This window comes from Rhinatrema bivittatum, chromosome 6 (genome assembly GCF_901001135.1).
Source record: "Rhinatrema bivittatum chromosome 6, aRhiBiv1.1, whole genome shotgun sequence".
Classification (NCBI taxonomy): domain Eukaryota; kingdom Metazoa; phylum Chordata; class Amphibia; order Gymnophiona; family Rhinatrematidae; genus Rhinatrema; species Rhinatrema bivittatum.
The window spans coordinates 99,207,349-99,234,834 of NC_042620.1; the positions used below are offsets into that span (position 1 = coordinate 99,207,349).

The window sequence follows — 27,486 nt, forward strand, 5'->3', positions numbered from 1 at the left end:
GATAAACCAACTTCTCGAAGTAAAAAAAAACAAACAACTCTTCACTATCTCCAAAACTTAACTTTCAGTCAGAACTGCAGGTTTGCACCTCTGCCATCTGCTGGAGACAGAGAAATACTGAGGGACTCCAGGTGGCACCTGTTTCAAAGTTTTTGTTCTCTGCCTCCATCTACTGGTAGGGATGAAAACCTACTTATCTGGACTGATCTGAGTATGACAGGAACCTCGTTTATCCTCGTCACATGATCCCTCATGCCAGAGCCTCGTCTCTGTTAGAAGATGCCTGCTTCTTATGCAATAATATCTTGGATGAATTTAAATGTGTCTATCATATCTCCCCTATCTTGCCTTTCCTCTAGAGTATACATGTTTAGATCTTTAAGTCTGTCCCCATATGCTTTATAATGTAGACCATGCCAATGTACATGTGCTATTTAGTCCCCACCCAGATCTAAATATCCTCCTGGGAATGCTTGCTTTTATCCCAGGTAAAAGTATACACCCTGAGAAGGGCAACTTTTAACCAGGCCAATTAATGTGAGTAAATGCATTTGAAAATTGCCTTCTATGCTTTTGCATTAAATATATGCTTAAAACATGAACTAAAATTAACATGCCTTTAGTACATAGGTCTCATGATTCCTTGTTCATTTATTTCAGTATAATTTATATTTCAGTAATAGCTTTTTAAATATTTAAGTTACTCACCACCAGGTTTCCAATCACCATGACCATCATAAAAACAGTGAGGCACATGGCTTGTCCAGCAACCTCCATACAGTCCCACATTGTCTCTATCCATTCTCCACATAGGACCCGGAATACAATCAGAAAGGAGTGGAAGAAGTCAGTCATGTGCCAGCGTGGAAGTACACAATTTTCATCAATCTTGCAGACACACTCTCTATAGTTTTTGCCAAACAGTTGCATTCCAACCACAGCAAAAATGAAGACAATGATGGCCAACACCAAGGTTAGATTTCCCAAAGCCCCTACTGAGTTGCCAATAATTTTTATCAGCATATTTAGTGTTGGCCAGGACTTTGCCAACTTGAAAACCCGTAGCTGAAAAACAAAAATAGAGTCATAATACAAATTATAATAAAGTTATATTTGGTCTATCATTACAAAAATCCTAATTTTGATAATTATTGACTGTATATCTAGGATTAAACTCATGAAGATTCATTTGTATATAGGCTTCAGTAACACTTTTCATATAATACATAAACAAATGTCTCCCTATTGCCCAAAACAGAAATATCAGTATCACTGTAAGCTATGAGGACAAAGGTGAATCTATGGTGAGCACACTTTGAGAATCTATAATCATTTAGAGAGGGAAAGACTGGCAAGTATGATAGAGACATCTTCAAGTTGTTTTAAAATGTTTCAGTCTTTACATTTAGAACTAAGGTTGGCATTTTTCACTGACGATGAGGTCCCTATGCAGGACAGATCCATGAATAAAGAAGCAGGCACTGGTTCACTATGCCCGTCATGTTTATAATGCATTTATCCTATCGTAAATAGGGACATCACTATAAGATGAAAGAGTCTTATTTTAGAGATACAGACATCAAATGAGAAAAAAGCAAAGTGACATGAAACACTCTCAGACTCAGCATTATGGTTCTGATTTTCAAAGCCATTCGCAAACATAAAACATGGTTTTAAGTATGTAAATGACTTTTGTAAAATAGGCCTGGTTCAGTTGTTTATAAGTAGTAAGTATGCACGGATCCTGATTTTGTATGTACTTTCACACATACTGGCAATAGGCACTACAGGAGAAGAAGATGAAGCAGAGTTGGGACTTATGTGAAAGAGCAGGTGTAACTTGGTATGGGTGAGTTTGTGTGTATTCCAGGTTACTAACCCAGGAATTTTAAAAGCAAATTATGACAGTAACTTTGAAACACCTCGCTGGCGCACATGTGTACGCAATTGCTGGCTTGCATCCAGAGACAAGCCCATTTTATAACATACACACGTATATAGGTGCATGTTATAAAATAGGATGAACACACGTACATATGTGCACAATTTTAAATGGATGAGCATATGTGCATGCAAATGCCTCATCTACCACGTAAGTGGGGGAATTTTATAAGGGACAGGCGCCAATCCTATACTTTGTTTTCCCAGTTTGCTCCCACTTCACCCAGATTAGGGATAGCACTTCCAAACTCCCCTAATTTATTAGGCTCCCTTTCCCTCTGTTAGCCCCAACCCTTAAAACCCCACTGACTAGCCTAGATTTTTTTTATTTTTTTACTTACACGCCATCCTTAGCAGTAATAAAGTTACATAGCAGGAGACCCTGGCACGTGCCTGTGTGCATAGGTATTTAGGTGCACATCTCTTGGCCTTCCCCTGACATGCCATGCATCACCCAAACTATACCCATGCCCCACCCCTTTTTCTGAACTAATGACTTGAGCATGTACCGGGAGATACGCACGTATGCCAGTGCCTTTTAAATTCATGTGGCACACGCCAGCCCAACTTCTGCACGTATCTTCAAGCTTTGGTGCATGACGGGCTTTTAAAATTCACCTCTAAGTGCACAAGTTCAATTTTAAAATTTGGAGTGCATTCTACAAATAAAAGGCACACACAGACTTTACTTCAAAGCACACTGTTATAAAATTACCCTGTCTATGGGATCTGTGATAGTATCAAAGATGTCTTTCTTTCTGTGTAGCCGAGGGGAGAAGGTGTAAGTTATTGTTCACAGAAAAGTGTTTACAAGAAAGTTAATATTTTCAGTTTCTTCTTAAGGACATAAATTGCTAAACTTTTTTCCCATAAGCACAGAATAGGAATAATCCTTAGTTAATTAGCCCCTAAGTGAAAGATTCACTTTTCACACATTCTTACATTCTATATAACTTAAGATACAATTCATTCATCAAATATTTATTTATTTATTTATTTATTTTTAAATCATTTTTTTTCTCTGCTACAAAACCTAGAGTCTTCTAATTAATTTACTATCAGACCAGATCATGTAGACTCAGGGCAGTGTGGCTATTTTGTATTCCCAGGTAGTCACCTGTATCTAAGTACTAACCAGGCCCGACCCTGCTTGGCTTTCGAGATCAGAAGTCTTAAGTTGCCAAAGTCTCTAATGACCTTTTCATGGCTAAAACCAAAGGACTTTACTTGATTTTTATCCTCATTGACCTATCTGCTACTTTTGACATTGTTGATCACCATCTACTCATTGATACTCTGTCCACTTGGGTTTCGGGACTCTGTTCTGACTTGGTTTTCTTCTAACCTCTCCTATTGCACTTTTAGTGAATCCTCTGGTGAATCTTCCTCTACTGTCATCCCAGTATCTGTTGGTGTGGCTCGGCTTTGTCTTGGAACCTCTTCTCTTCTCTATATACTGATTTCCTTGGTGCTCTATTATCCTTCTGTGGCTTTAAATACTATCAATAATCTGATGATTCCAAGATTTACCTCTCTACACCAGAAATTTAATTAACAGTTTTTCTAGCTCATGACTTCTTAGTCATGTGCAGTGTGGGTTACAATAAAACATTCATAAAACTCAAAACATACAAAATAATACATAAAACAATATAATAATCATAAAAAGAAATACATATAAACATCCCTAAAAAATAATGCCTTTAATTACTTTCTAAAAACTCTAATATCGTGTTCCCTTCATTATTATTTTATTTATTTAACAGATTCTAGTCTCAATAGCTCAACCTGCTTCCCTGACATTGCTGCTTGGAAGTCCCTTCACCACCTTAAACTCAACATGGCCAAGAGAAAACTCCTCATCTTTCCCATCAAATCCTCATCCCCATTTCTCCTTTTCTGTATTTGTGTGGATAACACTATCTATCATCCTCCCAGTTCCCTTACCCAGCAACCTCAAGGTCTTCTTTGACTCCTCTCACTTTCCTTCTCTACACATATCCAAAACACTGTTAAAATGTGCTGGATTTTTCTCTATAACATTATCAAAATAAGTCCGTCCTTTCTAAACATACTACCAGAACCCTTATCCGTTCTCTCATCGCATTCAGCTTAGACTATTGCAACCTGCTCCTCACAGGTTTCCCACTGAGCCATCTCTCTCCATTACAATCTATTCAAAGTTCAATTCAATGACATATCTTTAGTCAAAGTCTTTACACCTATATAACCCCTCTTCTCCAGTTACTTCATTGGCACCCTATCCATTTCTGCATAAGTTCAAGTTTTTCTTACTAACCTACAAGAGCCTTCACTTTGAAGCCCCTCACTACTTCTCCCTTCTTCTCCCTAAACCCTCTTCTTCTACTGATAAGACAAGTCACCCCTTCTCCTCTTCCACCAAATCCTGACTCAATGCTTTCCACCAGGCTGTACCATTTGCTTGAAGTACATAAGAATATAAAAAATGCCATACTGGGTCAGACCAAGGGTCCATCAAGCCCAGTATCCTGTTTCCAACAGTGGCCAATCTGAGTCACATGTACCTGTCAAGTAACCAATCATTCGATATCACAAGCTACTATTGCTTATTAATTACCATAATAGTAATTTATGGATTTAACCTCTAGGAACTTATCCAAACTTTTTCTAACCCAGTAACACTAACTGCTGAAACCACATCCCCTGGCAATGAATTCTAGAGTTTAACTATGTGATGAGTGAAAAATAATTTTCTTTGATTTGTTTTAAATGAGCTACTTGCTAACTTCACGGAGTGCTCCCTGGTCCTTCTATTATCTGAGAGAGTAAATAACTGATTTATATTAACTTGTTCAAGTCCTTTCATTATTTTGTAGACTTCTATCAAATCCCCCCTCAGTCATCTCTTCTCCAAACTGAACAGCCCTAGCTTCTTTAGCCTTTCCTCATGAGGGAGCTGTTCAATGCCCATTATCATTTTGGTCACCCTTCTCTGCACTTTCTCCAGTACAGCTATATCCTTTTTGAGATGCGGTGACCAGAACTGCACACAGTATTCAAGGTGCGGTCTCACCATGGAGCAATACAGAGGCATTATGACATCCTCTGTTTTATTTTCCATTCCCTTCCTAATATTTTCTAACATTCTGTTTGCTTTTTAGATTGCCACAGCACACTGGGCTGATGATTTCAATGTATTATCCACTATGTCGCCCAGATCTCTGTCATGGGTGGTAACTCCTAACTTAGAACCTAACATTGTGTAACTACAGTGTTGCGCTGGAAGTGGACCCTTGGCCTGGCGCAGGATTGGTACGGCCCTCTGAGGGATCCCAGAGGGTGGCTGCTGCCAGGAGGTGGAGCACATGAAGAGACTGAGGCAAGCTGGATCTTCACCAATAATGGCCCAGGGTCTCCGTGGGTTGAGCCGTTGGATGCCCAGGCTGCCTGGGCTTAGGTGGGCCTTGAGGGGTCTCCAGGACAGGTAGCAGAGAGGTGTGCCCACCAAGAGTAAAGGTTCACGGCTGTCGAGGAACAGACGAGTTAGACCGGAACAGAGTACTGGAGACCACGGGTACAGGACAGGAACAAAAGGTCCTCTGGGCAGGGTAGGCAGCGCCTAATGGTCTAGCTTGAAGAAGGCTGCAGTCACCATCGAGGCAGGTGGACCTGGCGGTCACAGGAGGAGCAAAGAGGGTGTCCGAGTGGAGTGCAAGGGTCAAAGCCAGGATATCCATCCGAGGGTGGTCAGCCAAAGCAAGGGTCAGTTCCAGGTATCAGTCCAAGCGAAGTCAGGCAAGCAGAGGTCAGTTCCGGGTATCAGTCCAAGCATGGTCAGAAGCAAGCCGAGGTCAGTACTGGGTATCAGTCCGAGAAGGTTCAATCTGGGTAGCACGGAGGAACGCAGGAAGGACCATTGGAACACAGAAACAATGACAGGAACTCAGGAACACTGGAACAAGCAAGGAACGCAGGAACACTGGAACAAGCAAGGAACAGAGGAACGAGGACGGCAACTAGCTCACACTATGTGTGACGGCCCGTTTGCCAAGGCAAGGAACTGAGGGCTGAGCCCTGCCTTATACGCAGGGCTCAGGTGATGTCATCGGGAGGCGCCCTGGCTGAGGTTCCCGCCCTGGGTCCTTTAAAGGATGGAGCGCCGGCCACGCACGCACCTAGGGGTGGGGCAGAGGATGTGGAGCTCCTGCGGGAGCTCCGCTGAGAGGCCTGAGTAGCAGAGGAAGCCGGAGGCGCTCGGGGTAGGCATTGGGGACATCAGGAACTGGCAGCTGCGGCAAGGGAGGATGGACCGGGACCTGAGGAGGGGAGCCCAAGGTGAGCAGGCCCGGCTGTGGCACCAGCGCGGCCGGGACGCGCAACATACAGCAAGGGTTATTTTTCCCTATATGGACATTACACTTGTCCATTTTAAACTTCATCTGCCATTTGGAATCCCAATCTTCCAGTCTCACAAGGTCCTGCTGCTATTCATCACAATCCGCTTGAGATTTAACTACTCTGCATAATTTTGTGTCATCCGCAAATTTGATCACCTCACTCATCATACCCCTTTCCAGATCATTTATAAATATATTAAAAAGCACTGGTCTAAGTACAGATCCCCGAGACACTCCATTGTTTACCTTTTTCCACTGTGAAAACTGACCATTTAATCCTACTCTCTGTTTCCTGTCTTTTAACCAACTTGCAATCCTCAAAAGGATATCACCTCCTATCCTATGAATTTTTAGTTTTCTTAGAAGCCTCTCATGCAGGACTTTGTCAAATGCCTTCTGCAAATCCAAATATACCACATCTATCGATTCACCTTTGTCCACATGTTTATTCACCCCTTAAAAAAAATGTAGGAGATTTCTGAGGCAAGACTTCCCTTGGGTAAATCCATGTTGGCTGTGTACCATCAAACCATGACTATCTAAGGGGTAGATTTTCAAACAAGGCGCGTTGGCGTACTTTTGTTGGCGCTCCAGGCGCAAACAAAAGTACGCCGGATTTTAGTAGATACGCGCGGAGCCGCGCGTATCCGCTAAAATCCTGGATCGGCGCGCGCAAGGCTATCGATTTCGTATAGCCGGCGCGCGCCGAGCCGCGCAGCCTACCCCCGTTCCCTCCGAGGCCGCTCCGAAATCGGAGCGGCCTCGGAGGGAACTTTCCTTTGCCCTCCCCTCACCTTCCCCTCCCTTCCCCTACCTAACCCACCCCGCCCGGCCCTGTCTAAACCCCCCCCCTTACCTTTGTTGGGGGATTTACGCCTCCCGGAGGGAGACATAAATCCCCGCGCGCCAGCGGGCCGCTAGCGCGCCGGGACGCGATCTGGGGGTGGGTCCGGAGGGCGCGGCCACGCCCCCGGGCCACCCCGGGCCGTAGCCACGCCCCCGGGCCCGCCCCCGGAACGCTCCCGACACGCCCCTAAAACGCCGCGCGGTTCCGGCCCGCCCCCCGACACGCCCCCGACACGCCCACCTCCGAAAACCCCGGGACTTACGCGAGTCCCGGGGCTCTGCGCGCGCCGGTAGGCCTATGTAAAATAGGCTCACCGGCGCACAGGGCCCTGCTCGCCTAAATCCGCCCGGTTTTGGGCGGATTTAGGCGAGCAGGGCTCTTAAAATCCGCCCCTAAGTGTTTTGTGATTTTATTCTTTATAACAGTTTCCATGATTTTTCCGGGCACTGAAGTCAAGCTGGATCCCTTTTTAAATATGGGGGTAACATTGGCCATCTTCCAATCTTCAGGTACATCGGTTGATTTTAATGATAGGTTACACATTTTTACTAATAGTTCTGAAATTTCATTTTTTAGTTCTTTCAGAACCCTGGGCTGTATACCATCTGGTGCAGGTGATTTACTACTCTTCAGCCTACCACATCTTCCAGGTTCACTGTGATTTGGTTCAGTTGAACAGAATCATCACCCATGAAAACCTTCTCTGGAATGGGTATCTCTCCAACATCCCCTTCAGTAAACAGTGAAGCAAAGAAATCGTTTAATCTTTCCACGATGGCCTTATCTTCTCTACGTGTCCCTTTAACCCCTTGATCATCCAATGGTCCAACCGACTCCCTTTCAGACTTTGTGCTTCGGATATATTTTTTAAAGTTTTTATTGTGAGTTTTTGCCTCTATGGCCAACTTCTTTTCAAATTTTCTCTTAGCCTGTCTTATCAATGTCTTACATTTAACTTGCCAATGCTTATGCTTTATCCTATTTTCTTCTGTAGGATCCTTTTTCCAATTTTAGAATGAAGATCTTTTGGCTAAAATAGCCTCTTTCACCTCACCTTTTAACCATGCCGGTAATTGTTTTACCATCCTTCTACCTTTCTTAATGCATGGAATACATCTGGTCTGTACATCTAGGATGGTATTTTTTTTTAACAATCTCTACGCCTGTTGCACACTTTTTATCTTTGTAGATGCACCTTTCAGTTTTTTTTCTAACTACTCTTTTTATCAAAGTTTCCCTTTTGAAAGTTTAGCACTGGAACTGTGGATTTACATATTGTTCCCCTGCAAGTCATTAATTCAAATTTGATCATATTATGATCACTATTGCCAAGCGGCCCCACCACCATTACCTCTCTCACCAAATCCTGCATTCCACTGAGAATTAGATATAAAATTTCTCCCTTTCTTGTCGATTCCTGAACCAATTGCTCCATAACTGTCTTTTATTCCATCTAGGAACTTTATCTCTCTAGCATGTCCTGATGTTTCACTTACCCAGTCAATATTGGGTAGGGGTGTGCATTCGTTTTCGCCGTATTGGTGATCCGCAACATATGTTGCACTATTCGTTGTATTCGTGGGGAAAGTGAAATGTATCACGATTCCCCACGAATACAACGAATTTTCACCGAATTGCTCGGCCGCCAATTTAAACAACCCCCCCCCCCACCCTCCTGACCCCCCCAAGACTTACCAAAACTCCCTGGTGGTCCAGCGGGGGGACCGGGAATTTAATGGCACCGTCGGCCCTGTGACATAGTAAGGGCAATTTTGAATACTGGCACCATTTTGAATACTGGCAATACAGCCCGAGTGCAGGAGGTCGCTCCAGGACCCCCGCTGGACTTTTGGCAAGTCTTGTGGGGGTCATGAGGCCCCCCCAAGCTGGCCAAAAGTCCCTGGGGGTCTGGAAGCGATTTCCTGCACTCGTGACGTCGGATGCCAGGAATCAAAATGGCGCCGATAGCCTTGCCCTTACTATGTCACAGGGGCTACCGGTGCCATTGGTCAGCCCCTGTCACATGGTAGGAGCACAAGATGGCGCCAATGGCCATGTGACAGGGGCTGACCAATGGCACCGGTAGCCCCTGTGACATAGTAGGTCAAAGGCTATCGGTGCCATTTTGATACTGGTACCGAGGGTGTGTGAGTGCAAGGTATGGTTCCTGGACCCCCCACTGGACCACCAGGGAGTTTTGGTAAGTCTTGGGGGGGTCAAGGGGGTGGGGGGTTGGAGTAAATTTAATTTTAGCCGGGTAACGAATAGAGATGTGCTTCGTTTTTTTCTGCCGGGTCGTTTTTTGACTCGGATACTTCGTGGTAAATTTCGGGTTTTCTCGTTTCGTTTTTATGAAAAACGAAACGAGGAAACCTGAAACCGGGCCAAAAAATGAAACGGCAAAGGAAGCTTAAAAAAACCCCACCCCAAGCATTTAAAATCAGTTTTCTACATAAATACAAACTACCCCCCCATCCCGATCCCTCCCCAAGACTTACTAAGTACATCCCTGGTTGTCCAGCGGGGTCCCGGGTTCCATTTGCCCTCCGTGCCCGTGCTACTGCAAGCCGTGCTCTTTAAAAAGGTGCCGAATAGCCTCTGAACTACCATGTCACAGGGGCTACCGGCACCATTGGTCACCCCCTGTCACATGGCCATCGGCGCCATCTTGTGCTCCTGTCATGTGACTGGAGCTGACCAATGGCGCCGAAAGCCTCTGTGACATAGTATGGGCAAAGGCTATCGGCGCCATTTTGATTTACTGGCAGCCGACAACGAAATTGCTTTCGGACCCCCGCTGGACCCCCAGGGATTATTGGCAAGCCTTGGGGGGGTCAGGAGGGGGCTCTTGACCTCCCCAAGGCTTGCCAATAATCCCTGGGGGTCCAGCGGGGGTCCGAAAGCGATTTCGTTGTCGGCTGCCAGTAATCAAAATGGCGCCGATAGCCTTTGCCCATACTATGTCACAGAGGCTTTCGGCACCATTGGTCAGCTCCAGTCACATGACAGGAGCACAAGATGGCGCCGATAGCCATGTGATAGGGGCTGACCAATGGCGCCGGTAGCCCCTGTGACATGGTAGTTCAGAGGCTATTCGGCACCATTTTAAAGAGCACGGCTTGCAGTAGCATGGGCACGGAGGGCAAATTTAACCCGGGACCCCGCTGGACCACCAGGGATGTACTTAGTAAGTCTTGGGGAGGGATCGGGATCAGGGGGGGGTGTTGTATTATAGTTTATTTAAATGTTTGGGGTGGGTTTTAATTTAAAAAAAAAAAAAAGTGTCCCTCTCCCCATGCAAACCCAAAAAACGAAATTTCCCCGAAATTTGGGGAAAATTCTTTTCGGGTTTCGGGGCCTCCGAAACCACAACGAGTTAGGAAATTTCGTTGAATTTCCTAATTCGGGCGAAAAACGAACCACATCTCTAGTAACGAATAGATTAAGACATAACCGCATCGGGGCGCCATACGGACGTATGCAACGTATCTGCCCCATGATGAATACGTATCCCGAATGCAACGTATGGCGTCCCTCTGCACATCCCTAATATTGGGGTAATTGAAATCTTATTATCATAGAGAGTCAATAGAGTAACCCAGAAAATAACTGGAAACAATGAGGGAAACCAGAAAAAAAATATATATATAGAAAATAGCCTAAGTGACCGTGTCAGCAAGCCTGACGTTGTGATTTCTAAACAAGAACCCAACCGGTCTTCTAATCACACTGCATTTCATATGAACACCGGTTTGAGGACCTATCCTTCTGTGCGATTGACCATATACCTGAACACTGGTGCGGTGGTGATCGTGAATCACAGCTTTTAAAATCTGTACAATGTTGGATTTACAGACTTGGCACTGTCAGTCCTAAGGGTCTCAATGCAGATCTTGATTTACATGTATTTTTAGGATGAATAATCTTTAGTATTACTGTTTTGTTTTCCTATGATTTTGATTGTACCAGCTGATACATAATTTGCATTTCAGTGACATCATCATGTGACATCATACCTTTGGGCATTTAATGAGACGTTCACATCAGCCTCGTTTCCTCTTTCTTATGAAGAAGGCAGCAGAGACACTGTGTCCATTTTGAAACGGTAGCCTCTGGTGTTGAGCTAAGTGATTCTCATTTTTTGTCTATAATATTTTACTAAATGCATATTTTTCTGATGTTTTTAGGCAAAGTCTCTTGTAATAGCAATTTCATATGCCCCTGAGGAAGCGTTTGTCACGAAACACCAGCCGTTTAGAGCTGTGATTATCACCTTACAAAGAGACTGCTGGCTATAATTCTCCTATGGATTAGAGTTGAAGTTTATAAAGGCTTTTTATGAAAAGATAAAAAATATATGATTCAAAATATTTTTGAGATTTTTGAGATTTAATAATAAAAAGGAAAAATTAATTTTCCTTTTGAAAGTGATGGTGAATGATTAGAAGACTGGTTGGGTTCTTGTTTAGAAATCACAACGTCAGGCTTGCTGACACTGTCACTTAGGCTACTTTACATATATATATATATATATATTCTGGTTTCCCTCATTGTTTCCGGTAATTGAAATCTCCCATTATTACCATACTACCAGTTTGGTTAGCTTCCCTAATTTCTCTTAGCATTTCACTGTCCGGCTCACCATTTTGACCAGGTGGATGGTACTATACTCCTATCACTATTCTCTTCCACAACACACAAGGGATTTCTACCCATAAAGATTCAATTGTACATAGTCTCATTCAGGATCTTTATCCTGTTGGACTCTATGCCTTCCTAGACATAAAGTGCCACTCTGCCACCAAGATACTCCTCTCTGTCATTGCGATATAATTTGGTAAAGTACTATCCCATTGGTTATCCTCTTTCTACCATATCTCTGATATGCTAATTATGTCTATGTCATCATTCTATGCCATACACTCTAATTCTCTCATCTTACTTCTTAGACTTCTTGCATTAGCATACAAACATTTCAAAGTGTGTTTTTTGTTTGTATTAACATTCCAATTTTCAGTTGTTAAGGATAAATTGAAATCTTTTAACTCAGGTGAGTTTTTAAATACAGGCACTTGGACTACTTTTGCTATAAGTGGAACCTCTCTGTTGGGATCCCCTAACTCTAATGCTTCATTAGTATTCTTCAAAGATTCCTCCCTCCGAACCATATGCTGCTGAGCGACTGTCGGCTTTCCCCTTTGTTCTAGTTTAAAAGCTGCTCTATCTCCTTTTTAAAGGTTAGTGCCAGCAGCCTGGCTCCCCCCTGGTTAAAGTGGAGCCCATCCCATCAGAAAAGACTCCCCCTTCCCCTAAAGGTTCCCAAGTTCCTTACAAAACTGAATCCCTCTTCCTTGCACCATCAACTCATCCACGCATTGAGACTCCAGAGCTCTGCCTGCCTCTGGGGACCTGTGCATGGAACAGGAAGCATTTCAGAGAATGCTACCCTGAAGGTTCTGGATTCCAGTGTTCTACCTAAGAGCCTAAATTTAGTTTCCAGAACTTCCCTTCCACATTTTCCTATGTCGTTGGTGCCCACATGTACCATTTATTTATTTTATTTATTTATTAACTTTTATTTACCGACATTCGTGCAGCACATCATGCCGGTTTACAAAGAACCATGGCAGCTTGCTCCTTCCCACACTGTCTAACATCCTATCTAGGTGACACGTGAGGTCCGCCACCTTCACACCAGGTTGGCATGTTACCAGGTGATCCTCACACCCACCAGCCACCCAGCTGTCTACATTCCTAATAACTGAATCACCAACTATGACGGCCGACCTGACCCTTTTCTCCTTAGCAGAAGCCCTGGGAGGTACATCCTCAGTGCAAGAGGACAAGGTACCACCTGCAGAGCAGGTCCTTGCTTCAGGATCACTTCCTGCTGCACCAGGTTGATGATCTCCAATCATAAGACCTTCCTCCTCCAAGGTAGCATCAGGAATGCTAGATTGGAGTTGGGACTTGGCTACTATGTCCCTGAAGGTCTCATCTATATACTTCTCTGTCTGCCTCTTCTCCTCCAGGTCTGCCACTCTAGCCTCCAGAGATCGGGCTCGTTCTGAGACAGGAACTCTTTGTATCGCATGCACATGTACAACTTCTCATCGGTGGGTAAAAAATCATACATGTGGCACTCGATGCAAAAGACTGGGAGTCCCCTCTTTTGCTGCTGGACTGCTGCCTTCATCTTAAATTAGTTCAGTTTCTAGTTAAGTTTTATGCTGCTATGGGTATAGAAATGCATACAACTAGGGTCCTTTAAATGTATTAGTGTATTCACTATATATCTGGTAGTAACCTACAAGGGAATGATCAAACTTTGGATAAGGTACGGGTTTAAGTTAAAAGGCTGATTTTTTTTTTATTTTAAGTGTGAAAGTGACACCTGCCTATAAATTAAAGGATGAGCTAGGGATGGGTGGGAGAGAGGTGGGAGGGCTGGATAATCCAAAAACACAAAGTTCTGTTTGTTGCCTGACTTTCTGACTCCCTATTTAAAACAAAACACATGAACACAGCGAATAATATACACCAATAGTTTAGCTCTCCCCAATACTTTTAAGTTTTAAAAATTTCTCCAAGAGTACTTACTGATTCTTTCCAGTCACCAGCAAGGTAATCCTCTCCTCTCATGCTCCCTCTTTTGCCTTATTCAAATTCAGTCTAAAATACACTTTTTTGAGGCTACTTTTAAATCTTAACTCCTGATTATTCTGCTTAGAGCCTTAAAGGCAAATTTAAAAGCCCTACACATGCCAAAGCTGGGAGGTAAGTGCTGAAGTCGGGCCGGCACACGATGTGCAGATATTAATAAGTGTGCAAGTACGTGTGCATCTCTTGATACGCGCACAAAATCTTTTTTGCAAGAAAGGGGCGGGGAGTGGGCATGGTCTTGGTGGGGAATGGGCATGTGTAGATTTCTCAATGAAATCAGCATGTATTTACATGCACAAGTGATCACCAGGAGCCTCTACCACATAACTTTACTTCTGCTATGCTAAGCACTGAAACAAAAGAAACTAAAGAGGTTAGCAGGGTTTTAACGGTTGGGGCTTACAGGGTAAAAAATAGGCGAGTTAACTAGAGGGGATAGGAAGTCCTATCCTTTACTGGTACACTGGAAATAAACTGGGGAAACTGGTGATTGTGTCGGAACACATGTCTACTAAAATACCTCACAGTAGAGGCGGTATTTGTGTGCACATGCACGCATCTATATAAAATTGTGCACAAATGTGTGCGCATACAGCCTATTTTATACCATACGTGCAAATGCGCGTGTATGTTATAAAATGGCCGTGTCCATAGGCATGCACCAGCCTATGGACACAGCCCACATGGCTACTTCATGGTGCCCACATGGCTACTTCAAAGTTACCGTCTTTTTTAACATCTTTAACATTTTCTTTGCAAATGAATTTCCACAATTCTATTTTGCCTTGCATGTATGTCTTGTTCAGATTGTAAGCTATTCTAAGAAAGGACTGTCTCATGGGTTTTTGTGTAGCGCTGTATATGTTGAGTAGTGCTTTAGAAGTGATAAGTAGTAATAAGCCACTGTAAAACAGAGAGGAAAAATATGGGATTTAATAAAGTGTGGTACTCCGGTACCGCAGTTTAATAAATCCTACTGTATGTTTCCTTACGTTGCCACAACCAGGAAATTCTTGTATTCCCAACTATGGCAACTTGCGAATGTGGCCCCCTCAATCTGTGGTTGCCATGCTTTAAAAGGGCCATCCAGCCAATTCAAACCCCCCCCCCCCCCCGGTACCAAAATCCTTGGTGGTCTAGTCAGAAATGCCATGATCACCTCTTTGCACCCACATCTGGACTATCGCACCCCACATGGTTAAGCCCTGCCCACTATTACCAATCCCCACCCCACCTGACAAAGGGGTACCTGTGATTAGCTGGAACAATTTTGTAAAATGACATATGTAGGGCAGGAGCGAGTGAAGATTGCTTCTGTCCCAGTAGATCCATAGGATATGCAGAGCAAGCCTGCAGAGAGTTAGGGGGTCTGGAGTAGATACCAGAAGAGGAAAGGGGTGGGGATTGGCAACAGGGTGTGTGGATTAATGGGGGCTCTTTTTTATATTTAGGAGGGTGTGCAGAGAGATGATCATGTCCTTCACCACTGGCCCACCAGGGACCTCCAGCTGAGGGGACTGGAGAGCTTTAATTGATCCTGATGGACCTATTACATGTTGACCCTAAGAGCATTGCTCACTGCGTTAACCTGGCGATGCTTCTGGGAGAAATTTAACTATATCTCTTGAGATGTAGTTAACTTTCTGAGAATAATGAGGCTGATGAAATACACCACAAGCATTTTCATTCTTTTTTCATAATATGTTGATTTGCCTGCATTTGCATAAATTGCAGCTCATTGTTTTTGTAATAAGCATCGGTCCTGAGTTTTTTGTATGCTAAGCTGTGTTATCACAGATTAACAAGCATTACACCTAATTAATTTGTGTTATCAGTTAATAGCCAGCATCAGATATGTGCATTCATTTGAGATGACATAGACAATGTCAGTTCTTGTCATTTTCAAAATGAATTTATAGAAAAAACCCCACAAAATGTATTTTTTTCTTCTATAATTTTAGTGCATACTATTTCTGAATGGTGTAGCCTCTTTCTGAAACATAATAAATGAAAAATGTGAAACTATTACTGAAAATGAAATTGACCTTCAAACGACACAAAACATTTTTTGGCCTGCACATCCCTAGTCAGCATTAATTGGGCGTTACTGAAATAATGTGTCCAGTAAATAGACTCCTATGACAGCAGATAGAGCTTAAATTTAAACCCTGTTCAATCTTCTATTCTTTTTTTTTTTTTTTCAATTTTTTATTTATGAATTTTTCAATTTATACAGTCATAATTACCAAGACAGTAATAGCAGAACAAGAAAGAAACATTAAATAAGAAATATACATAATATTGTTTGAAATACAATAAAAATAATTCTTGTTCCTCCTAACTACAGGAAAATTAAGGATATCCTCGTGAAACTTTTTATGAGCAAAAATCTAATTGAAATCTTAACCCAACCAGAAAATGTTATGGGATTTCCATCAATCTATATTAACCGGCTGTTTTCCCCCCTAAAAAATTTCTAAGTTGTTCTGGTTCTAGGAATGAGTAATTTTTCCCCTCGCTCTTGATGATACATCTACAGGGGTATTTTAATAAAAAGAATCCTCCTTTATCCACTAACTCTTTTCTAAGTAGTAGAAAACTCTTTCTATGGAGCTGAGTAGCCCTTACCAAATACGGAAAGATCTATATTTTTTATCCATAAAAATGTTTTGATCTCTTGCAAAAAAAAAGATTTAAGTATAACATCCTTATCAGTAATAAAGGCAAACTGTAACAACAATGTGCCTCTATTTTTTATTTCTATCTTTCCTTGCGATGTTTGCAACAGATCAGAAATATCTATGGATTCCTGATGTTCTTGAGAATTTTGTATTTGATCTAATTTTGTTGGAACTTTTTTCCTTATGCCTATATAAAAAGCCCTTACTATAACTGGATGGTTAACCTCTGGAATATTTAAAATTTGCATGATATATTCTTTAAACAGCTGCCTTGGTCCCAATTGATCTATGATGGGAAAATGTATTACCCTTAGATTTAAGGCCCTTATATTATTCTCAAAAAACTCAAATTTCCTTTGGAATTCTTCTTCCGTTTTAAATTGATGTTGTTGAATTTTCTCTGTCTGCACACATCTCTTATCTAAATCTTTAATTTCTTTTTGTTGTTCCTCTACTTTCTCCAAATTGATCTTTAGGGAATTCTTTATTTCCTTAACTTCTTCCATAATTTTTCCTATTGAACCATCTAACTTTGCTATAAAATTCCATAGATTTTCTAAAGTAATGGTAGGAGGAGGCTTTAATATCACTGATCTAACAGTGTCCTGTTCCCTAATTCCAATTAATTTCCCAAAAGGAGTACTTTCCTTTTTTGGAGATGATAAAGAGATATCAATATCGGATTCTTCCAATGATTCGGCTAGGGCTGGTGCCATTTGTACTTCAGTCTCTAGGGATTTACATCTTTCAATTCCTCATTTCCTCCTGGTACAACTGGAGGGGACCTCCCTTCGCTACCGGGTGGGGGTGATATCTCCGGGCAATCTTCTATTCTACATTAAATGTATTAACTGTACATCAGTGCTATCTGTCACATATTAAAACAGCAGTAACTGCAAAGAAGTTAAATCTTAGATATATAAATAGGATAAAGAAAAATGTTTAGTTAGTACAGTCAGATCACTAAAACACTACACTTTTCACCAGGAATATGTGGGGTCTTCAGGTAAAACAATTTGGGCATCCACAATGTCCTCTGGGAAGCTACTGCATGTTAGCAAGATGCACTGTACATTTAGGTTCATATTTACTGTAGGAGCAAGTCTATTTATTAATACACTTACCAATCTGAAAGATCGAAGAACTGATAAACCTTCCACATCTGCAAGACCCAGCTCCACTAAACTTAGAGAGACAATAATACCATCAAAAATATTCCAGCCTTCTTGGAAATAATAATAGGGATCTAGGGCAATTAGCTTGAAAATCATTTCTGCTGTAAAGATCCCAGTAAAAACCTGGATGTAAAAATGAATATATTAATCCAATAACATAAAACATTTGAGATCATAAATGCAGTCATCCAGACTTTTATATACTCTCACTTGTGGACTATCCTTTTAAAATAATTTCACGTATACTGTACTCATGAAAACATTTCAATATACGGTAGAGCTTATGGGCTCTAGTAGTGTTAGAGCAACAGGCATTAAACGAGGGAAAGCCAGGGTTTAAATCCTGCTGTTATGTGTGGAAACTTTACTGCTGATGCTGCAAGGAGTTGTGCATATTCCTCCTTAATGCCCTCTCATGCAAACCCCATGCTAATGAAGCCTTTAGCTATTACTCCTCAATGCAGAGAGGTGTGCAGGCTTACCTCATAGTTTCTTAGTGCATGTTTCCACACATTTACATGTCTGGAAACTTAACTTATAGTCCAAAGTAGAGTAAGGTTTCCGGAGCTAATGTTAGTCTATGAACTGGGACCAGTAGTCAGGATTTAATACGCAGAAAATATTTTTTGGTGCACAAAGCCTAGTTTCTGTGTATAAATTCCAATTACAACTTCCAGCACTCATGTCAAGAGCATAAAACTTATGTGCATTGCAAAAGATATTCTCCTAACTCAGATCAGGAGCACAAAAGATATGCTCCTGACTACACGCAGAACACATCTTTTGTGCATATAAATTATACTTCATGAATAGAAACCATGCTTTGTGCACCTAAACCATATTTCTGTGCATATATTATGATTTCTGTTCATAAATCATGTTTTCTTTCTTTTATTGTTTATTTAAAATATTTATTGCCCACCCTTCTGTAGTTCAGGGTGGGGTACAATAAAAATATACACAAGTATCAATCACAAACTTACAAAAAAATCATAAAAGAAACTAGATAGACTATGGGCAGATTTTATAACCTGCGTACGCGGCCTACATTTATGCGCACTACCCGGCACGCACAAATGTACGCCCGATTTTATAACATGCGCGCGGCTGCGCGCTCATGTTATAAAATCCGGGGTCAGCGCGCGCAAGGGGGTGCACACTTGTGCACCTTGCACGCGCCGAGCCCTAGGGGAGCCCCGATGGCTTTCCCCTTTCAGGGTGGGGTACAATAAAAACATACACAAGTATCAATCACAAACTTACATAAAAATCACCTTCCCCTTGCTTCCCCTATCTAACCCATCCCCCAGCCCTACCTAAATCCCTCCCCCTACCTTTATTTCAGGAGTTACAGCGCATCATCCCCCGGCACAGCCGCTGTGCAGGAGGACTCGGGACCACCCCTGGACCGCCTCCAGACCTCCCCCGGACCGGCGCCCCGCCCCTTCTGCCCCTTTTTCAAAGCCCTGGGACATACGCGCGTCCCGGGCCTTGCGCACGTCGCCGAATCTATGCAAAATAGGCTCGGCGTGTGCAGGAGGAGGTATTTTCTTGTGAGGTAAGACTACTTTTGTGCACATTTTCTGGTTTGTGTGTATTTTTTAACTCCCAATGCATTAGCATATTATTAGCTTAGTGCATCGGGAGTTAAAAAATATATATATGCATGGGCATTAAGAAACTGTGTGCAGAATTTCAGTGCCGTTTTAACACTCAGCTTTTTGCATCAGTCCCTTACACATTGTAAGCCCTCTGGGGATAGGGAAATGCCTACAGTACTTGAATATAATCTGCTTTGAAGGGCCTGAAAGGTGGAATATAAATCACATACATAAATACAAATATTTGTTATGCCAAAGCAACAGTTGGGTTGAATATAGAAAGAGTTAAGTAACTGTATTCCTTGAGAGGGGAATAACTGAAAAAAGAGAAATCAGAATATATAAATATTTTAACTGGCATTATCCAGAATCCCACTTCCACCCTACTCAATGGTTCTTTTAGCACAATTACTTCTGTAAACTGCGGTCTGTTTGGATCTGAGAAGTGATGGGATAGTGCAAGCAAACAGCAACCAAGAATAAAGGCAGAACCCTGGAAATATGGAATATCTGTCCTCATTTTAAAAGTTCTTCTCCACCTCATCAACATGATAAAAATAATTACAGCATTATTATTTATTTATTACAGTCACTATTTTTAAGCTACCACATGCTAAAACGTCATTTACATATGATGTTCCTTCATTTTCATGTGTGGAGTTGTAAATGTTAGCATGCTCATGCTGATGTTTTTCTGGACCACTTTAATGTGCACATTCAGGTCTTTCCACATAGTATGCTCTTTTTAATGTGTACCAGAAGGCCTTAATGTGCACATTAAAGTTTATTTCATAGGCCAACTGTGACTGGAAAAAAATTAGTACATGCAGTCCATAGTGCCATGGATGCCATTTATGTATCATCAGACAAACGATATTTGCATGTATCTCTCTAACAGTGCAACTTAAGCAGCAAAAATCCATGCATTATTATAAATGTGTCATGTAAATTATTGTAATATTGTACAATATAGAATGAATGATAACTATACAAATACATTGGATATTTGTGTGCAAAATATTATACAGCATAATCACAGTGAAGCTCTATAATAGTTGTTTCAGTTCATGCTCTTTTTATAAGCAAGAAGAAGAGCTATTTAGATAATCCTGAATAGTCCTACAGAATAAAGTACAAGCTAATCTAATACATACTAAAGAAATGCATTAAATTAAATTCATTCTTAGAGGAAGTCAAATGCAGAAGTGCTTTAGGTAAAAATGTTTACATTCACTTAAATGTTCAAATTTGTCAACTATACATCTCCAGATGAGATTTGTGCAATGTTCTTTCAACCTAGCTTGATGGACTCTCTACCTGGGTAACATCAAGCTAGGTTGAGAGAACACTGCACAAATCTCATCTTTGGGTGAGTTTCCTCACTCCGAAGGTCATCAAATCTTCACAAGAGTGCACTGTTCTGTTCGTACATCGCACTCTGAATGTCAAAGTGGCCCCTAACCTCTACACTAATACCTAAACCTCACCTTGAGTAACTAGGTGGGACTGCTACAGAGGTATAAATGCCTACCTGGTATGAGCACATTATGGCTAGGTTCTCTCTCTCTCTCTCTCTCAAACAAATCTACACCCACACATAGATGTTAAGATCTGGCCCCACTATTTGCAAAAACATTTCTCCCCCCCCCCGCCCCCCAGTGGCCATAGGTAGGAATTACAACAAAGTGCAAAAATGTTATCACAGTTTGCAGTAATACCTATGCAAAGCAATAAATAGCCTATTACCATAAAATACACCCCTTTTCCTATCACATATGATATTTTGTGAATTTTGATAAATCCAGGCCTTTATCAAACAGAGATTTACTAATTAAGAGGCCGAGAAAGTTCTATTTAGAATATCAATATTTCATGGTTTTGGTATAAAAGATTGAAAAGAAATTCATAGAATTTTCCTAGCAAAAGGAAATTTTGAGCATTAAATACATCAAAATGTAACAATGTCTGCTCTATTGTAAAAGGAAAATGCAGGAGTTGGCCTGTGACTGAGGCTACATTCAATGTAGTGCAGGAGTTATGGGTTTGTATTAGGGATGTACATTTGTTTTATTCATTTTGTTTCGATTAGTGTGCACTACAACAATTAGTGCACATTAAATAGAAATGGTGTGTGCTATTTTGATTTTGTGTGCACTAAAGGCATGATTTTAAAAGGGCCACGTGCATAAAAACGGGGGTTTCGCACGTGGCTGGGCCTTGCGCACACTGCGCGCATTTTAGAACATGCCCTGTCACAAGGGTAACCCCTGTTATTTGCAGAAGTGCTGAGCCTTGCAAAAGGGGTGGGCCAGGGAGCATAGACTGGGCAGGGAGAGGCAGGGCAGGGGGCAGGCCGGGACAGCACCATTAGCTGCTGTCCTGGGGAAGCCCGCACTGACAGATAGCCGGCACGTAGAACTTACTACTGCTCAAGGGAGCAGGTAAGTTAAAAAATTTAAAAAAATAGGTTAGTTAGGGTAGGTTATGGGGTCGGGGAGGAGAGAAGAAGAGGTAGGAAGGGTAGGGTTAGGGATAGGGATATTGGAGCAGACTGGGAGGGAACTGGAGGGAACTGGGGGAGGCCTGATTGCATCACCACGCATATTTTTCTAAAATCCAGAAACCGCGCACACATGGACGTGTGCATGTATTTTTTTAAATCTACCTTTATATGGAAATTAATGTGTGCTAAAAAAATATTGCACAATCAAAAGAAATTAAACCAAAAAAATAAGAAAAAACAGAAAAAAATGTAAAATGAAGCCAAAATAATGAAAATATTTTTGGTACACATCCCTAGTTTGTATCCTGTTTCAGCATGCTGGCTGACAGGGCCGGCACAACCATTAGGTGGGAATAGGTAATTGCTTAGGTGCATCAGTGGGCAGGGCCCCCTGGAGTATGCCACGGTGCCATTTTCAAAATGTGAAAGGAGGGGGGTGACAGTGGCGGAGCACTCACTAGGTTTGTGTGACATGATGTATGCAGTGAAGGAGGGAGAACATAACTATGTATATCTACCACTGTCAGAGGGCACTTTTAACTCATTGGTCTTCCTAGGGTGTTAAAGAGCCTTGCACTAGACCTGCTGGTTGGGCCTAAGCAGTGGGAAGGCACCTCTGGAAAGGAGGAAAGACCATTGCTGCTATAGTAGCCGCCCCCTATAGACTAACATGTAACAATGAGAATGCACCTTGAAGATGACACTCTTCTAAGTCCTGTGGCTAGCAAGGGGTTCTTGTGTCACTCTGGCAAGACTCTGGGAGAAGGGCAGGGATGATAGAGATTGCAAAGGGTACGGAGTGTTTTTTGGGTTTTTTTAATATAGACTGTGTTATATAGCTTTTTTGATTCTGAGACGTGTATTGGTCTGTTTTTAAGGATTTCACTGTACTTGTTAAGTCATGTAGTTGCAATGTTATTCCACTTTAATACACAGAAAATAAGGGTCAACAAATAAACAACAACTACTATTACCACTACTACTACTACTACTATTTATCATTTCTAAAGCATTACTAGACAATACGCAGCACTGGTATGGATGTGCAATCATTTGAAATGAAATAGAAAATCAGAATAATATTTCCTATTATGTTTTGAAAATGAAACAAAAGTAAAATTTAAAAAATTTTTAATTTTTAATGTTGCTTCATTGAAAAAAAAGGAAAAGCAGATGTAGCCAAACCCAAAGCATCTCCCACTGAAAACCCACTGATATCAAAGTAAAAAATAGCCCCTCCCCCATTTTGGTGCCAGCCCACCCCCACTCCCAGGACTCCTTCCACTCTGCCTCTTACCCCGTCCACGACTGCAGGTCTTCATGGTGCAGAAGCAATCCTAAGTTGCCCCTGCCCCACTGATGGTGTGTTTCAAAATGGTTCCAGCTAACCTCAGGCCAGAAACACTTTGGAATAAGGCATTAATGGAGAGGGGTAACAAGGGATTGCTCCTGCTCTATGAAGACCAGTGGAGGATTGGGAAAGAAGCAGGGTGGGAGAACCAGGGTCAGGAGGAGGAGTCTGGGATGCTGGGGCAGCAAGGAAGGATGCTACTAAGCCCCAGAGAGCATTTTTTTTAAAACTTTGATGGTGGGAAAAAGTGGCTGGGACACACATTTTTCTTTTCTTTTTGGTTCTTTTTTCATTTTGTTCATTGTTTCTTTAAATAAAATGAAACTAAACAAACAACAAAGAAAATGAAAAAACAAAACAAAACAAAAAAATCTGTGGGCACTCCTAAGTTGTAGGTGATTAACTTTTAATTGGACTAACTTAATAAAAAGGTACCATCTGCAATTTATTTATTGACTCTTTTTTCCACTGCACTTCTTAAATACTGCAGTATTTCCCAGATCCACCCAGGAGACTTCTCTAACCAGTCAAGTTTTCATAATATCCCTAATGAATATGCATGAAATGATTAGCATACACTGGGCACTCGGGTATATGCAAATCTAACTCATGCATATTCATTCTGTTAACCCTAAAAACCCAACTGGATAGTTGTGCTCCCAGAAGAGGGTTGGAAAACACAAAAATACTGAACACATTGATGTTAGACAGAGGCATGCATTTCAATGCGTTATTAGCTTAGTTATTGTTTTTGCATAAATCAGATAAGAATTAGTTTACCCTTAAGTAATAGGTTCAATTTATTACAAATTATTTTCCATCAAAAGGTGGCACATAGGAACAAATATTTGAGAATTTCCAAACATCAACTCTTACAAAAACAGGCATTCAGACAAAAAAAATTTCATAAAAAAGATAATTCCACTGCCTAGGAGGAGATGCCAGCTTAGATACTTCATTAGTAACATTAACTCAGCCCATTATCTTGCTCTCCTAGGACTCATTCACAAAATTATATATGCTCTACTTCTACCATTCTAAGAAACCCCAGAGTTATATTTATTTATTTCTGCCTCAAGCAATAGTAACTTCAGCTTGAATGATGACTGCTGCCACTCAGCTCCACTCATTTCTGTTGCTGCTTTGCTAAGTTTTAAGTCTTCATTCCCATTTAATTCACTAACAATTTAAAATAGCTCGACATCATCTTTCTCTTACTGTTCATAAAATGTGTCCTTTTAATGGTTCTCAACAATCAAATTTTCATCTTTTGCCTATTGCAGTACTATCTCTTGCATTAGTTTTTGTCCTGCATATGTCTTCAAGCTATGATCAGACTAACATTCAACTAACATTCAACATTATATGCACTTTAAAGCATTACATTCATTTTTAGGTGAACCCTCCTGACAATAGCTTGGGAAGGGCAAGTCCAGGGGAAAAACACAGAAGCAGAAAAGTACAAGCAAACTCGCCAAATACATCCAGATCACATGGACAACTTGTCCTGTCGTCAATAAACCCCCTAATAAATCTGGCAATTCAAAATCTGCTGTTTTTCCATACTAACCATCAGCATCTCCAGACATCTACAAAGCGAGTTCAACAGCTTCAGGGAAGACTGGCCATGGGAGTTATGATTATGAAGCAGCAGGACTCACACAAGTATGCATCAATCGAAGCAAGTGATTTCAAGACTCATCACGTTTATTATCATCTTCACTGCCTATGGGTGTTATGGTTTTGAGGTGTTTGAGTGGATTCTTGGGTACTGTGGCAGATGACCACGCCCATGGGGAGGAGACCCATGGGGAGCCACAGTACTGGGCTAGACTCAGGACGCACAAACACTGAATTGTCTTTTATTATACAGCCGATTTAAGCCACCAGAGATGGCAGTAGTGAGCAGATTCTGAAGTAGCAGTCCAGGGACCCTCAGCAGAGGGGACCCGTCTCACCAAGGTGATATAGGGAGGTTCTGGTGTAGGTTCCCCAGCATGGCAAAGCTGTAGATGAGACAGACTGAGAATTAGATTACTCACTAGATGGTAGCTGTAATGTTGAATGTTTCCACCAGGCAGAAGCAGATGGTTCCAGGCACCAAGGCAGGGAGAGCAGGCCCTCGAGGAGTGAGTACCTGATCCCAGTAAGGCACCTGAAAGAAAAGGAAGGGCCCCCGAGGAGCGGGTATCCAGGTTAGCAGTTACCCCGAAGGGCAGAGAGAAAGCTTCCAGTGGCAGCACGGAAGCGGCAGAGTAGCGTAGACCAGACGAATCCAATCCTTGCTAACTCAATGAGCTAGCAAACAAGCAAAGGCTAAATACCCGGATGTTGTGACGTCACTCGAGGAGGACGCCCACGAGGTTCGCGCCATAGCTGGACTAAAGACGTGGGAAGCGTGCACGCGCACCCTAGGAGGCCCTTGGGAGGAACATGGCTTGGGCGTGGCTGTCTCAGAGCTTGGGGGTGGTTAACAATAGTTGATATAAGTTATACAAGTTGTATCTTTTCTGTTGATTTTTAACTTGTTTGATGTCAGTTGTTTTCCTGTCATTTGCTCCCAAATGTATTAAGTTGTTGTATCTGTAAACCGGAGTGAAGGCAGCTAGCTACACTTCGGTATATAAAAGCATTTAAATAAATAAAATAAAATAAATAAATAAATAAATTAGCTCTCACAACCAGATCATCCATTGTGGGCAGTGCACAGTTTCTCATTGCAGCTAGGTTATACCTGTTTATTAATTATAATTATTATAGAAGGCTTCTGTGTATAATATATTGCTGTGATTTCATTTCATTATAGATATTATTATAGTATATTAATTTGCTGTTTGGTTTCTCTCAACAGTATTTAAATGTATTTCTGGCATGAGTCCTAGAAGGTTGTGTGGGAATGTATGTTCCTAACTGGAGGATATGGTCCTTGGGACCATAGTAGTTAACCAAAAAAGGGCTCATTTGTGACTCTAAAAGATTGCTGAGTCACTTCCTCACCCAGAGTGGCTAGGCATAAAGGATAAACCAGGAAAGGGAAGTAGCAGAAAGAGGCCAGGAGGAAGAAACCACAACTCCTGCACAATAAAGCCTAGAAGTGGAAAGGGAATTTAAAACAAACTTTGTTGTTTCTTAGAATTTAGATTGTGCTGAGTTTCTGTTGGAGCTAAAAAGCTTTGCTCAAAATTTACTAATACTTTTCACCCATTCTGTGTCTATGGGGAAAAAAAAGCCTGGTAAATGAGGCCCCTAGTTTGACTCCTTGCATTAATGGATTTGCCAAGTGTATATCATGCTCAGGTGGAGCCAGGTTTTCTATTTTATGAATTTTTTTACTTTGCTGCACAAAGCACATATTCGTTGCCACTATTGTTTTTCTGTATTTCTTGTCATAAACCCGTTTCAAGAAAAATAAACTTAGAAATGTTTTGTGTTTGTTTCAGATATCCAGGGATCCTGAAGAGCCATAGATGCCTTACCACAAGTCAACCTGCTACAAAGAGGTTTGAAAGACAGAAGTTTCATTACTAGCTACCATTCTTCTTGACTCTGAAACATATAAGCATGTTCTGGACCAGTGCAGGGAAGCAAGAACACAACCAAATTGACAGTGAGTGCATGCATTCACAAGACTGACAGTCTGTATCAGGCTTGAATGATGTTGTTTCATGAATGCTTATATTGCAAGTATAGTTAATGTATAGAAGTCAAATGTTGCTCAGACAATCCACATACAAATGCCATATGCAGACCACAAAGTGTATTGAGATGTTGAGCTGCAGATTCTGCTGAGAAGTCACCAAATTAAATACCATTTCAGGCATAGACTTGTTGGGTCTGGAAAACATTCTTCATGTCTCCTCTCAATATCACATAGATTTGAAGATTACAGGGCCTTATCCTGGCCTTCCTCTTCCCCTTTGAACTGATTCAGTAAATAAAATAAGAAGAAGGCCACAGGCTGAGAATGGAGAATGTCTCTCTCTTACCAAACTCCTGGGGAGGTTTCAGTTTTCTCTTTCTCCTGCAGCAGTTGTGTAGGTAGGGCATGCTCCCTTACATTAGCATTTCTAACCCTCATTATCTATTGGTGAGTGAGTGAATGGAGGTGGAGGCTTTGAGGGGAAAAAAAAGGGATTGTTTAGAAGTTGAGGGTTAATTTGATAATGTAGGAAGTGATCAGAATATGAAATCTTTCCTTAACAACCTCCACTGATGTCTGGAGTCAACAGCACCAAACACATCTGGGTCTCTGCTATGGACATCAATATGAACTAGAGAGAAAAAAAAAACAATCATTACAATTTCATCAACATGTTAAAGGTCATTTATGTACTCTGTATGTTAC

The 27,486-nt window shown here is 41.6% G+C and overlaps 1 protein-coding gene across 1 annotated transcript in view; it reads right to left on the reverse strand.

Annotated features, from left to right (window-relative positions):
* LOC115093623 (sodium channel protein type 2 subunit alpha-like) overlaps positions 1-27,486 on the reverse strand; it is a 655,694-nt gene that overhangs the window by 321,341 nt on the left and 306,867 nt on the right. Inside the window, exons 15-16 of the mRNA XM_029605639.1 lie at positions 17,636-17,809; positions 709-1,065 (exon numbers count right to left, since the gene is read on the reverse strand). Coding sequence (XP_029461499.1) covers positions 709-1,065; positions 17,636-17,809 — 531 coding nt within the window. The remainder of the gene's footprint in view (positions 1-708; positions 1,066-17,635; positions 17,810-27,486) is intronic.